General features: G+C 40.9%; 1 protein-coding gene across 1 annotated transcript in view; it reads left to right on the forward strand.

Annotated features, from left to right (window-relative positions):
• Nucleotides 1-6,818: 6,818 nt before the first annotated feature.
• The window catches only part of CENPF (centromere protein F), a 44,412-nt gene continuing 36,450 nt past the window's right edge, over nt 6,819-14,780 (forward strand). The window contains exons 1-5 of the mRNA XM_076334564.1: nt 6,819-6,920; nt 7,987-8,191; nt 9,590-9,786; nt 11,989-12,104; nt 14,202-14,293. Coding sequence (XP_076190679.1) covers nt 8,030-8,191; nt 9,590-9,786; nt 11,989-12,104; nt 14,202-14,293 — 567 coding nt within the window. The 5' untranslated portion in view covers nt 6,819-6,920; nt 7,987-8,029. The remainder of the gene's footprint in view (nt 6,921-7,986; nt 8,192-9,589; nt 9,787-11,988; nt 12,105-14,201; nt 14,294-14,780) is intronic.

Genomic DNA, 14,780 nt, shown 5'->3' on the forward strand with positions numbered 1-14,780 from the left:
CACTAGCTTTTAACAGAAGTTAATTTAGCAGCATGCCTAGAAGTCAGCGTACACCACTGATTTGTAGGTATTTTAGCGGCTGCTCACTTCTGATAATCATAATCTTTATGCATCTCAGCATGGATTTAAGTGTCTCACTGTGGGCACCCAGCTGAAAATATTTTGTTGCCTCTTAGAGATAAATGGTTTCTTGAGAAAGCAAAGAGCTAATGTTGTAATCTAAAATGTGGTTTTGGGACAGTCACAAACTTGTGTAACTTGAATTGAGCCGTTAATGTTTGCTTATCTCTGTGAAAGGGGTGTAAGACCATGCTTGGATATGAGAGTACTGTGAAACTCTGAATTTTAAGACTTTCTGAAATTAACAGTGAAGTGCACTGTAAAAGAAAACCTCAGCTAGATGTACCTCAGCTTTTTGAAGTCTGTATATTGTTTCTAAAAGAGCCCTGATTCTCATTCTTACTTTTGGTCAAAATGAACAGGAAACTTGCTCTGAGTTAGAGCAATTTGGGAATGCTGAGAGGTATATATAAATATTGATTATTTTCCATGCTGAGTATCATTTGCATGATACACTAGATACCCTGGAAAGATTTAAAATACACACAAACATTTTCCTGGAAAGGACTAATACAAAAATGGTATGAGAAATACCAATAAAACTGTTGGAATTTAGACTTGGAAGAGGTGAGGAGATCAAGTGATCACCAAAGACATTAAGATGTAGAATGTAGTTGTTTTCTCCTTGAATGCTTATTTATTCTATTGGATCATTTCAGTTAGTGGTTCATAAACTATGGCTGTTTGAGATGGGTTTCCCACTGCAATTAGTTGGGTGACTGAAAACTCACTCTAGAACTTGCCTGTAAAAATGGCAGAAGTAATGTTGAGGTGGTTATGATGTGTGTAAGATAAGGAGGCGTACTTTTGTCTTATCTATTCAACCTTTTAACAGAGAAACACTGGAAGATTTTAGAGACAGCCATAAGATAGGTAGAGGCTAATAAGTAATTTGATTAGTTTGTCATGAATGATGTAGGTGATGTTCTTAATTATTTCACTGACTATTAAGATTTGACCAGTAGGTGAACACAATAAGAAGCAAGTATAGATTCTCAGATAATACCTACCTAAAAGTTTTATATATATAAAACTTTCTATATATATAAATATATATAAAAAAATAAATATATGTGTATAATATATATATATATATGTGGGCCATAACAAAAGAGAAACAAAGTATGAGCTCAGGGCTTTAATTCAGGTAGTTCATAGGAACATTCAAATGGAGATTAGGCACAGCAAGGGCAGCCGTGATAAACGATCAAGAACTTAGAATAGAGAGGTCAACAAAGAAGCAAAACTCAGACTTTTGAAGGCAATCGTGCAGATGACGGCCACGTAGTACTGTGAGAGTTGGCCTTTGAGGAAAAGAGAAATTAAAAAGTAGTTAAAAAAAAAGTTAATGAAAGAGTTAAAGGTGATAGAGGGAAGAAATTACTGAATGTAAACCAAAGAAAAAACAGATCTAGAGAGCCCTAACAAGAAAAAGGGGGTAACGTAACTCACCAGTGGGTATTTTCTACATGCCCCATTTAAAAAAAAGTTGGTGGTAAAGATGGAAAGAGGCAGAGGTGGCTACGAAATACATATGCCTTTTAGTTATATGTAGTGCACTTATGTCTTAACCACTTTTCTCTCTTGCTTGAACAGAATGATACTCAGAGTAGATGTACCTGTGTACAGTTAAGAGTACAATCCTAACAACAATGGGGGCCAAAGGAGATGCAAGCTATGGACCCGTGAAGGTCAGGGAGGAGTAGGCCATAAAGGAAATAGGTTCCCATTTTATCACATGCTCCCTGAAACCTGATAACTCCTTGCCCATAAGATATAGCAGTATTTGATAGTACCATGAATGTATTTTTTGGTGTTAATATTGGTAGTGTGAAAGATTTGCTTGGTATGGCCATTTCTAGCTGGCAGCAGAACTATAAAGAGAGGGAATTTACCATTAAGAAAAAAAAAGAGTTCCAATTTTATTTACAGTTCACTAACTGGTAATTTGAAGCCCTAGACGATATGGACTTGATGTGTCATATTATAATGCAATTGCTGTAATTATTTATCATTTTCTTCACTGCACATTAATTCTTTAAGCATTATGCTAATGGCTATATTCACACTGTTTAAAAATAATGTTTTTAGAACAGGAAGGAAAGACATAAATACCTTTTCACTGCTGTAACCATTGCTATAGCTGCAAACCATTCACAGTTCTTCAGGTCAAGACAGTATGTGTGCACTTAAATAACAAACATTTTTTATATGTTTGCTTTCTTCTTCCACCCTACCAATACACTAACAAGTGTTAAACAACTAACACCCCCCACCCCCCTTGTTTTCAATCCTTTATATTGTTAAATAATTTTACTATTGTTTACGGTAATGAGTCTATCTGTGTAACTGCTCAGCAGCTTTAAATTCAGAGGTTAACACTTCTGCAGAAGTTTGTAGATTATTAAAAATCACAATAATGCTACACTGCATGCAAAGGTCAGAGAATATTTTCCTGTGATGAAAATTATTCAGAGTAATTGCACTTAATATGTAAGAGACACTTAAATGAAAGCAGAAGCCGTAAGATAGTTTTATCCTTGTAAAACACACAAGTTATAAAACACAAGAATGCATCTACTGTGGGAAGGTTTCTTACTATCATTTACGACAGATAGGTGTTAGGGATTAGAGCACGGGGACTTAGGGTCTTGTTACATAATGTTTTAACTGATCTAAGCTGGTGTTGCCACAGTCCTGTCCACTCTCTCCTGCACATCCCCGTTCCATCTGTTGAGCTGGGTCAGGCATTTATCTGACCCCACAGTGCAGCAGTTTGGAGACCCAAGCTGTATAAAAGCTGATGTTACCAGAAAGGTCTTTGCCTAGTATAATACCCCTTACCAGTTTAACCATCTCACTGGCAGTTCAGATCAGCACAGAGGTTGTCATAAGGGAGCAGTGGCAGCATGCAGGTGGGGGACAGGAGGGAGGGTGGGAATGTGGCAACATTGCCTTGAGGTGTTTTAAACTGCCACGGAGCACCCATGGGTTCCTGTCCAGCACCTGCATGTGATTCACTCTGTCACCTTAGACGAGCCAGGTAACCTCAGTCACCTCTCAGTATTAGGAAACCTACCCACTGGTGTTTAATAGGCTACACTAGACAATCTGATCACCAAACAATAGAGCAGCTGTAGGTATTTTATCCACTAATAAGTTCATCCAGTTGAGCCCAGTCAATATGAGCACTTCAGTAGCAGTTTCCCTTAAGTAGATAAGAAATACTGTAATACTCACTAGAGAAACGCCCTGTTTCCTTTGGGAACAAAGTTACAGTTTAGAATTTGTGATACGCTGTGGTCTCTGATTTTGTTAACGAACTGTAAAAAAGATTGTGCAGGTCACTTCAACTTTTTTTTAAGAGCGTAAGGCTAGACAGTTAAGAAATCTAAGGTGTAAGGTTCTCTATGCATCCTAATGGCACTCTCCTCTACATTTGTTCTGTTCGCTGGACAAGGTATGGGTTCTGTGGAGAAATGCAACTGTATGAAGGATAGGAAATCCAAGGGTATATAAGCAATCAAATGTTGTACTTTACAACAGTAGCTCACTGGGCTTTATTAGCGCAGACTCAACCTTGCAACTCCAGTACTAACGCCTAAACTGCCACCTTCTCAGTTACCTATTTGCATTAGCAGAGATGGAGAATTTTGTTTTCCAGAGGCAAGAGGCATCACTTAGTACAGGGTGGGGTTTAGGTGAGGCTAAGGGAAATATTCCAGCTTTCTTTTTCACCCCCAGCCTGGCAGAGCTTCTGCCTGTCTAGTGCCTCAGCTGGGAAGCTAGAATCACGTCAGATGCAGAGCGCCTGGCCCATTTCTCTCTTTGGGTGAATGTGAATGTGATTGCTCCAGCTCCTCAGGTGCTCTTTGATGTGTGTACATATGTGTGTGTATATATATAGATACATGAAATAGGCTTTACCTGACGGATTCCAAGTCTGGCAAGGAAGAATATGGGGGAAAAGCTCCATCTGGATTCTGCTCCTTGTAGTGTCCAAGCAGAGTGGGATTTTCCCATCAGCAGCTCTTTCCCTTTCTTTCCCTTCTGATTTTGTTCCATCGTGTGCTCTGACATAAGCTGCAGTAATATTAATTCAACCTTTAATGGTTTTTGTATTCTACTTACTGTTCTGGCCCTTTACCAAAAAATATAGTAAGGAATGCAGGTGAGAAAACGTAAACTGTGATTTTTAACATTAGGTAAGAATTGAATAGAATTTCAAGGACAGAGAAAAGCCACTTCACAAGGCTGAGGTAGTTTTCTCTGCTCAAAATCATGGGGTGCTTCAAATCAGGGTATTTTGAGAGCCTCTTAGAAAGACCTCAAGAATTCTAGCCAGCAGAGAGTAATAAAAATAATTACAAGTGTTAGGCAAACTGATGGTTGCTATTAACACCCTTTATAACTTGTTATTATTTGTTCAGAGTAGTTGACCGTATTCTTGTATCTTATACTTCAATCTTACATTTACTAACATTTTTGTATCTTACACTTACTTCTGATAACTAATATATATACTACTTATGAAGCTACTGTGCAAAATAAGGTTGACATGGCAAAAGAAAAAGCAAGTTTCTGTACTCTTCATGAGTCCTTTTATCTTTCATGGTAAGTAGTTAATTGCTGCAATAGTCAAGTAAAGGATGCCAAATATGAAAGAATTCATTTGTAAATCATTATCAACAGAAACCCAGTACAAATCTGACCATTCTTAGAAATAGCCTTCAGAATGAGTGTTCTCTCATATTTAAGTTTACAACGGTGGTCAGGTTCCTTTTTTTTTTAGCCTCAGCTATCCAGGCATTCATCAGACTGCATCTTAAAAGCTCTGCACACACCAGCTGATTTTCATTTTTCATGCCTTGTAAGAACCCTGAAGGCTGTCTCTACCCATTTTTCCCTGTCTGAAAAATACGCCACTGATCTTGGAAGTTAAAGCTGTTTTGCTGAAGCCTTCCCTGAGGCTTCAGGGAATGCATCATCATGATGCAGTAGTTTAAATGCTAGTGCTCCCTGTCCATCAGTGGTCCCACTATAATAGCATCTGCAGTAACTGAAAACTCTTTCAACTTCTACAATTAAGTAACATTTGTTACTGTCAAATGAGAAACGCTTATTGAATATAACATATGAGTATTTATTTCTTACAGAACATTTGACCCTTATCCCCCAAGTGGGAGATCCCCTTCAGTTCAGACTGGTCGTCTGCTTTCATGAATTATTTGCCAGTACTATGTTAGGGGTTTTCCACTCTTCCACTAGTTCCTGCTCCTCTGCTGTTCTGTGCTCTCCTCTCAGTAACACCTGCATAGTCATCTCTAAGAGTGCATGAAGTTCATCATGGAATTTTCTAGCTTGTTTTTTTTAATTGTCATTTGTTAAGAGGTATTTATAGTGGATCAGTTCCATCAACTTGATGGCTTGTCGTTTTTTTCTGGAGCTAGTTTAGAGGTTTTATAACAATGTGCTAGTGCATTTGTTGCACCATATTTATTTATAATTAGAGCTCTTGCAAGCTGATTGGTGAGCTGTTTAACTTATCAAGGAAGATTTGTTTAACTCAATTTCCTAAATATGATTAGAGAACAGTGCTTGAGTAAATATTCTCAGAATGATCATGAGAGACAAGATGTTTAATTAGGTGGAATAATAATCAGATCAGTAATTCCCAGACTCTGACGGAAAACCCGACGCCCCCCCTCAGGTCGGGGGGAGGGCAGGGAGGGGAACACCGGAGGAAGCGTTTGGAAACCAGTCACGGGCACCCAGGGAAGTTCACGGCAGCTTTAAAATCCTTAAGCCTTCGCTGTTGGCATTTGCATTCAGTGATCAGCGTTAGAAAATACTTAGAAAAAGTGTTCTTTTTTCGTGTTTCTATTTTACGGCAGAAAATGTGCAATATTGGGCTGAATTGCCTTCCCCCCCCTCAAAAAACCCCCAACCCCCAGGAGCAGTTTAGGCAGAACTGAATACTAAACCACTCCGCGATCCTTCTGCGGATGTTTTCAAGTCAATGGGTTATCATCAGGACCGCATCGGGACACGTTCCTTTTCTTTTTCAAAACTCAGGTTCTCTGTGGGATGCAGGAAGTGATTTCGGATAAAAGGCCTGACGCTGCCGTTATACACCCACCCCCCTCCCCGACACCTGCTGCCCCCCCAGCTGCGCTTTCCTCACAGCCCTCTCCTCTCCTCTCCTCCTCGCCGGCCCGGCCCGTACCGCAGGGCTCTCCCGGTGGGCTGGCTTTGTGGGAGGGCGTCGATCGCGGGGCTCTATCCCCCGCGGCGGTGCCCGGGGCGGCGTTCAGAGCCCCCTCACGGCCGGTCGCCCCGCCCGGCGGTGGGTAACGGCCTCGGGGGCCAATCACCAGCAGCCTCCGCCCCGCCCCTGCGCTGCCACCTCCAATGGAGTTTGAATGCTTCCGAACCAGCCAATCCCGAGGGCAGGCAGCCCGGCGCTGCGGCCTCATTGCTAACGAGGCGAGGTCCGCGTGGCGAGCGGCGTCGCGGCGGGGCCAATCAGCGCGCTCTGGGCGCGCCGTTGCTTGGGCGTGCACAAACGGCCACCGGGGCAGCGGCGGCTTTGAATCGCGGTGGGGAGCGCGTCCTGTCGCGGCGCCTGGCTGCGCTGCGCTCCGCTCCGCTCCGCTCCGCTGGTCGTCACTCGGCAGTGAGGGGCTGCGGGAGCTGGAGCTGAGGGAGCCTGCCTGCCTGCCTGCCTGCCTGCCTGCTTGACTGTCTGCCGGCAGCCGGGGTTTGGGTGAATGCTGCTGGACCCCGATCGGCGTTTAACAGTGAGCGAGCGGTCGGGCGGGGGCTCGGGGCGGCTGTCCGCCTCTGCGCGGCTGGGGGCGGGGGTGTCAGGCAACCCGAGCGGGCCGGTGTGCTGCGGCACCCTGTGCGCCTCGCAGCATCTGCCGATGACGCCTTAATAGAACGAGTAAGCGCCGCTGGCAGGGCGCTGCCCCCGGCTTTCTCCTAGGGCCGGGGTGCGTGCGGTGCCTGCCTTCGGCCCGTGAGGGGACGGCGTGCTGCCGTCCGGCAGGCGGCAAAGCCGGGGAGCCCCTCCCGGAGCTGAGGCCAAGCCCAGTGAGGTTCGTGACGCTCCGAGCCCCCCCCAGTCCTGGGTGGGCTGTGCCCGTCCGTCGTCGATGTCTAGTTTTAGTTATTTCGAGGTAATTTCTCTCTCACAAATAATCTCTGAGCTGTGCTGGTGTCTCGGGAAAGTGATCCCATGCCGGATCCTCTAAAGGCCGGGTCATTACAACAACAAAAAATAAAATCGTATGACTGCGATGATCTTAGAGGTCTTTTCCAACCTTAATGATTTTATGAGTGTGTCCGGCTTGTATTGAAGGACTGAGTTGTCGTACAGCTGTTTCTGCCGGTAGAGAGCATTCTCGGTGCCCCGAGCTCAGCAGTATCGGTTTGAAAAACTTCTGTAAAGAAAGAAGCATAGCTGCTACCGAAAACAAAGCCATGGGTTTTCACAAGACTTTCGGGTTAAACACCACTGAAGTACAATGCAGTCATAAGTGCTAATGACTATCTGCAGTGTGAACATCAAAATAAGATGTTGAGAGAAACTTTCTGAAATACAGCAGTCATGCAATTATAAGAATATAAATCCTATTACCGTTAGCAGATTGATTAACATGAGGCTTTAAAATCTCAGCTGGACAGAAGTGTGTCAAAATTGGACCTAACAGTAAAAGTTGCTGCTTGGTGTTTAGATCAGGAAGCCTGCATGGTTGTGAAATACTGTATTCTAATCGCTGCTAAGCTTGAAAATGCAATTTATTTAAAAGGGAGGCTTATTTAACCTCTTTCAAGGTCTAATTGTAGTTGTCTGTGTTTCAGGCATAGTACTATCCATCTTGCATTAAACAAGAATCCTGTCAATATGAGCTGGGCTGTGGAGGAATGGAAAGAAGGCCTCTCCCCCAGAGTCCTTCAGAAGATTCATGAGCTGGAAAGTCAAGTAGACAAGCTTAAAAAGGAGCGTCAGCAAAGGCAATTCCAGTTAGAGTCTTTGGAGGCAGCTTTGCAAAAACAGAAACAGAAGGTAACGTAGGTACTGTGGTCATTTCCCTAAAATGCCATTCTCCATGCCAAACACAATTACAAAGATGTATTATCTGGTTGTTGTTAGGGGGTGGGTTAGTGTTTTGTTTCTTCCCACTGACTGACTGGAAAGGTAGTACAGAAATATAAACTGCTTATCTTCATCTTACTTCATACTCATCATACTCTCCCTTCTGTTTAGTTCTCATTGACTGTTAATAGAATTCCTGCCTCCTACCCATGTTTGGCATGATTGTCCATCTCCACGTGTTTATGTTTACTTTGAGGCTTTCCTATGTCTCTGTGATTAGGAAAAGAAATTACTTTGTTACGCCTGTTAAAAATCTTGATAATGACTAAGCCTGTTTTATATAACAGAGCTGTACAGTTGACAGCCTCTTACTGTTTCACCTTGCCTGCAGATACCTATCATCTTTTACTTAGTTTATGTAATTCTCCATTTTTTCCTTGTAGAGACTATATTTTGGGATTTGGTTTTGTTTTTTGTTTTTAGGGCTGTAATTTTACACCTCACCTGACTCTACCGTGTCAGCCCTCTAGCCAAGGAAACCAGAGACCCACTTGGTCAGGGTCCTGCCATGCCAGATCAGAAGTGATGCATTTGGTTGAATTTTGTTTTGTAATGTATGAATACAGCTCAGGGGCAATTTACAAAGGTTGCCTTTCATTCCCTTTAGGCTGCTACAACTTTCTAGCAAAACTTAAGCCTACTAGTTTTCTTTGAGTTTCTTCCTGTGAGTTTCCAGGTACTTATTTCAACCAACCAGAGGACTGCTGTGCTCCCTAAACAAAAAGAAGGGGTGTGCTCAAATAAGCGTGCTTTAAAACTCTCAGAAGCAGCAGCTAATACTCACTGCTTTTCAGTCAAAAGAATAAAGTTGTACAAAGATGCAGCCTGACTGTAGCCTGCCCCTCAGAAGCTGGAGGGGAGGAGAAGGACATCTCTACTGCCAGTCTCTATTTCCAATTTCAGAGCCATGACTCTTGCTAATCATTGTGCATTCTTTGTTTACTGAGTCAAGGTATTATGGTTGCTAAAGTTGATAGGCTGGAAAAAGAAGCGAGATGATCAGCAAAGAATGTGAACTAGGGTGGATTATCAGTATTTAACAATTTCTATTTATTGACTAGACACAAGCTCATCAAAAAATTCATTAATCCTTAATGTCACTGAGTTGAGTTTTAGGAAATGTGGTTTTGTTCACACCCAAGAATATTTAAACAATGTGTTTATCTGAGGTTTCCAGTGCTGTCAGGATTTTGAAATGCTAGGAAGAAAATAACAGTATGTGAACTTTGTGTTATTAAAATAATAATAATTGCACAGAAGTGTAGAGAAGACTTGAGACATTTTTTAAATGGTCTGTATTCCAACTAGGTTGAAAATGAAAAAAATGAAGCTGCAACGCTAAAAAGAGAGAACCAGAGCTTGATGGAATTGTGTGATAGTCTTGAGAAAGCAAAGCAGAAAATATCACATGATCTTCAAGTAAAAGAATCTCAAGTCAACATTCAGTCAGGGCAGCTGAATTCCAGCAAGAAAGACATTGAAAGGCTAGAACAGGAACTGAAAAGGTAAGGACTTGCTGTATGTCTCTAACCTATGTACAATAGTTATTTTCTCATGTTTTGCTCATTTAATGCGTCCTTCATGGTCTTTTAGTTTCTCTTCATCTCATACTTCATTCAGATTTTGTGATCAAAATCTCAAAACATCGGCCTGTTTTTACATACACACATGCATATACGGACTTCTACGTAAATCTGTGTGCCACTTGAAGCAGTTAGCACCTATAGTTCCTGTTTAACTCGGGGGGAATTCTGCAGTGTCGTGTGAAAAGGGAGCCATTCATTCTGTCATTTTGTTAGCTTTGTTTGTTTACAACCGGGTCACTGGGCAAAAGTAACCTGCAAAGATCTTGGAGTTGCAAGGAAAGTACATAGACAATTCAGTCTGTAAGATCAAGTCTACCAATAAAATACGACCGCTGGGAAGAAGGAGGCATGAACATCTATTGGAGTGGAAGAGGAAGCTGCCAAAAGCAATGGTGCTGTGACTGAATCACTGAATCCAGTTGCTCTGGTGAAGAAGTGCCTAATTCATAACACCTCAACTTGTAAACACCGTTATTACTGAGGCAGTATGTGTGTACTGTCTGTAGAGGTGGAATGCAATTTATACAATAAAGGAATCTTCTGTAAAGCAGACACATCTAAAATCCTTCATCTGAGGGCGCTACACAAATGGAGCAGTTGCCCGTAGTGAAGTGAATGTTGTCATCTGTTAAACTTGCTCGCATGCTAGAGCCACCCTCCATTCTTGAATAAAAGTATTTCTGAAACTTTGTGTTTATCAATAAGGCAATAAACTGTTGTGCTAATACTAGTAATGCAGAATTACTGTCACAGAGAGCAGTGAGTCTGTGACACCAGGTTTCTTAACAGTTTTGGTTTTGGTTTTTTTTTTTTTTTTTCATGGCCTGAAGTGTGTCTGCTTCCTTTAACTTTTGGATGCTATGTCTCATACATGTCCTAATAGAAGCAAATAAAGAGGAAGCTGTGTTGGTCTTTCTGGTTTTTCCCTTTGCCCTCCCCCCCTTCTTCTTTGGGGAAAACTAAAGATAGTTGAAGTATTTGCTGTGAGAAGATTCTAAATTTCAACAAAACAGTTTATGGCATGTAGAAACACCAGCTTTGTGTAAGGAGTTCTTCTGTCAAAGAATCATCTAGTGAGATTCAACAGAGTTGATAGAACCACACTCATGTTTTCTGCATCTGCTGTCAAATGTTGGGCCAGAGAGGTTGCGGGCTGAGGATATGTGTTCCATTTATCCATTCCCAAAATTAAGTCCAGTTTACTGAATCCTCTCCTTCCCATTATATTACTTTGCATAGCTGTCCACTACAAAAGATCATCAGTTACTACATGTAGCTTGATCCTGGCAATCGGTTTTGGTTCTGTTTTGTTTTATGCTGATAACTGATCATTTACCACTTCATAGCAACTGACAATCCACTGGGAGAAGAGTTCTTGGTGTTGTGCTATAAAACGGAGGGGGAAATGGAAAGGCAAGTTGTGGAGTCACTAATGTGATGGGCTGCAGCCTGGAACTGTTGTCTTATCAACCTGTGCTCGCTGGGCAGGATGAAGGTTGCTGTATAACCTCCAAACTAGTTACCTGGATTCACTGGATGAGCTTATAACTCTTCATGCTCGCAAAAGTCACTGGAATGGGTAGTCTGCTGTGGTGTTTTGGGTAGCAATGTAAATGGTACACATGCAAAATACACTGTCGGGTGGATGGTGTTCCCTTCCATTTTTTCATGAGGTATGCATAGGTTTCTCAAAGTACGCAGTATCAGAACATAGAATAAAAGTAGTATGTTTCCTACCATAAAGATGCGTACAGAAGAGTAAGAGTTTTATATTATCAGTGTTTACAGTGATTTGGGTGTGTTTAGCTGGACTACAGCTTCATACAGTGAGATCTTAAGCAGTTCTAACTCATTTTCATCTACTTTGGGTTTGTTTGGTTTTGTTTTTTAGCTTTGACTCCTATGTAATTGATTAGATATGTTGAAACTCTAAATGAAATATATTTTTCATATTTCTGTGTTATAGTACCTAAAAATTTTCAGTGGATATGTCTTGACTTGATCTTTAAAGTAGGTTCTTAGAATCATGTAATTTATTTGTGTATTTCAGGCTCTTAAAAATAGATAATTAACATTTTAGTTTCCATTACTAATTGCTGCTGCTGCTTCTTTCCTAAACAGATACAAATGTGAGCTTGAGAGAAGTCAGCAAACATCGATTGCAGGAGACTTATCATTCAGTGGCACTCCACAGAAAAGTTTTACTGCTCCTTTAACACCAGTTCAAAGTCATAATGGTAAATGATTTTGTTTATTCATCTAGCACAGATAGTTAACTGTCAGTTTTCTTGGAAGGTGGAAAAGTATTTTGAACATTACTCTTGTACTGAGTTTCCTAGTCCCTATTATATAGCTTATTATGAGAGTGTCTAATTCATAGCACCATAGGTTCCAAGTTTAAAAATTATTAGTGCAGATTGAACGCTTATTGCAAATATTACATCTTTTCAGCACTACGTTGATGGACGTGGAATAGTAACAGGAATATCCATCAACAGACTGCAGCAGTTTTTTGAATGCCTGTTCCTAGTGTCAGCTCTTCCCTTCATGTAGTGAAGGGCAAACTTCTTCCTTCATGTAGCACAGGTACTTTAACTGAACTTCAGTCAACGGTCATATGTGTTATTTCTTTAGAAAATTATTTTTCATTTAGACTATTATTGTGCATGGTAATGTGCACAATTTATGCACTGTATCCATTTCAAAGCATCACTTCTATCTTCAAATTAGTGACATCAAATAGATTTAAAATATTTGAATGAACTGGAAAAGCAAAAGGAAGTTTCCTTAACTGGAGAACTGTTCTGTAGCCAGACACCCTTATGCTGTCTATGCTGAAAAGCTTTGATGGGTTCAATATTACGCATGCTGTTTACCTGTTTCTTTGCTGTGAACAAATGTTCTCTTGAGTTTGGCATCTCAATCGTACTCCGATGGGAAATCTGAGATACTTTCTTGCGCTCTTGTTCCTTTTAATTTCTTTATACATATCTGAAAAGGGATATAGTAGTGGCAATGTTAAGCATTTCACTAAGCGTGGCACTCCTGAAATGGGGATTAGATTAAAATAACTGTATTTAAAATGGTATTGCTGGGGAGGTTTTTTCCTTTGAAAGCTGGAGTCTTAAATTCTTTAAGATCATAGAATTGTAGCATATATCAAGTTGGAAGGGACCCATAAGGATCATTGAGTCCAACTCCCTGCTCCGCACAGGACTACCTAAAATGAAATCATGTAACTAAGAGCATTGTCCAGATGCTCCTTGAACTCTGAGAGGCTTGGTGCCATGACCGCTTCCCTGGGGAGCCTGTTCCAGTGACCGACCGCCCTCTCAGTGAAGAACCTTTTCCTAATGTCCAATCTGAACTTCCCCTGACGCAGCTTCATTCCATTTCCTTGTGTCCTATCGCTCCTCTCCCACCTCACCAGAGGGAGGAGATCAGCACCTCCCCCTCCGCTGCCCCCCTTGAGGAAGTTGTAGCCTGCGATGATGTCACCTGTCAGCCTTCTCTTCTCCAAGCTGGACAAACCCAAGTGACCTCAGCCCCTCCTTGTAAGTCTTGCCCTAGAGACCTTTCACCATCTTGGTCGCCCTCCTCTGGACACACCCTAATAGTTTGATGTCCCTGAGGCGCCCAAAACTGCACACAGTACTCGAGGTGGGGCCGCACCAGTGCAGAGTGGGACAATCACCTCCCTCAAGCTCTCCCTAGAATGCTACAAAGCGTTCTAGTTCTAGAATTTTCCTGAGAGGTGTAGAATTATATACAAATTCAAGAAAAGGGAGTCAAGACTTTTGTTTTGGACTAATATGTTCCTCTTACAATTTCAGCGGAAGAATCCTAAGTAAGTTCTTATTCCAATTCCTGTTGCATTTGAAAGGAACTCAAGGAAAAGATCCAGCTTTTTTTCTGGTCATTTCTTAGTAATGTTAACTCTATTGGGCTGCTGGTAGGAAAACTTTAAAAAAAAAGTATATAATCTAGATGTACGTGTATATATAATATAACACATGTTATATATTTATTTTTTAACATGTATATATCATATATATACACATTTTTTAGAGAGAGAGATTAAAAAAAAAAATTCTGGCATTGGATCCTTACTTTAACAGTTATGTTTTCATTCTAATGTCAAGTTCCAGGTATCGCACCAGTGTACTTTTTGAGGTCCTAAATTACTAAACATATTGTATATACAGTTGTTTCTTCCTCATGATCTGACACTTCTGATAGATGTTCATTTTTATCATTCCTGTGATAGCAATAGGCTAGAAAAGATTACCTATGTACTGTTAGATTATGAAGAAGTATTCATCATGTCTTTGTAGATGCTAAGTTTGAAGAACTAGAAGAAAAATACAGGAAGGAGGTACAAGAAAGAAAAAAGCTAGAATTAGAACTGAGAACTATCCAGGTTAAGGTAAGTATCTCTTGAGAATGGTATGTGTGATATCTAAGAAAGTAACTACTGAGTGAACTTGGAAAATGGAATGGAAAACTAGTGAAATATATTCTACATCACTTAAAGTATAATTTTTTTTTAAAAAATATAATTAATCTGTGTGTATTGCCATTCAGAAGTAATCTTGGAGAATCCAGAAAAGCCAGCAAAATTGAATAGCAAAGGAAAGAAGGACATTAAAGATGAGAACACATCCTTCAAAAATTGGAAGTCTCATGCAAGCAAGGACAAAAGAAAACAGTGTCAGTTTTGCCAAGTTAAATATGATAGGATAATAAAATAGCCTTGAAAAGATTATGAGAAATAACTCACCTAGCAAATACAAATGTACCTAGTACATTTTTCAAACACGTAAGTAGTAGGAACTGTATTAGGGAATCTCTGAGGCCAATAGATGACTAAGATGTGAAAGCCCCTGAGGAAAAAAGGGCCATTGTAGAAAAGC

Source organism: Aptenodytes patagonicus, chromosome 3, assembly GCF_965638725.1.
Source record: "Aptenodytes patagonicus chromosome 3, bAptPat1.pri.cur, whole genome shotgun sequence".
Lineage (NCBI taxonomy): Eukaryota > Metazoa > Chordata > Aves > Sphenisciformes > Spheniscidae > Aptenodytes > Aptenodytes patagonicus.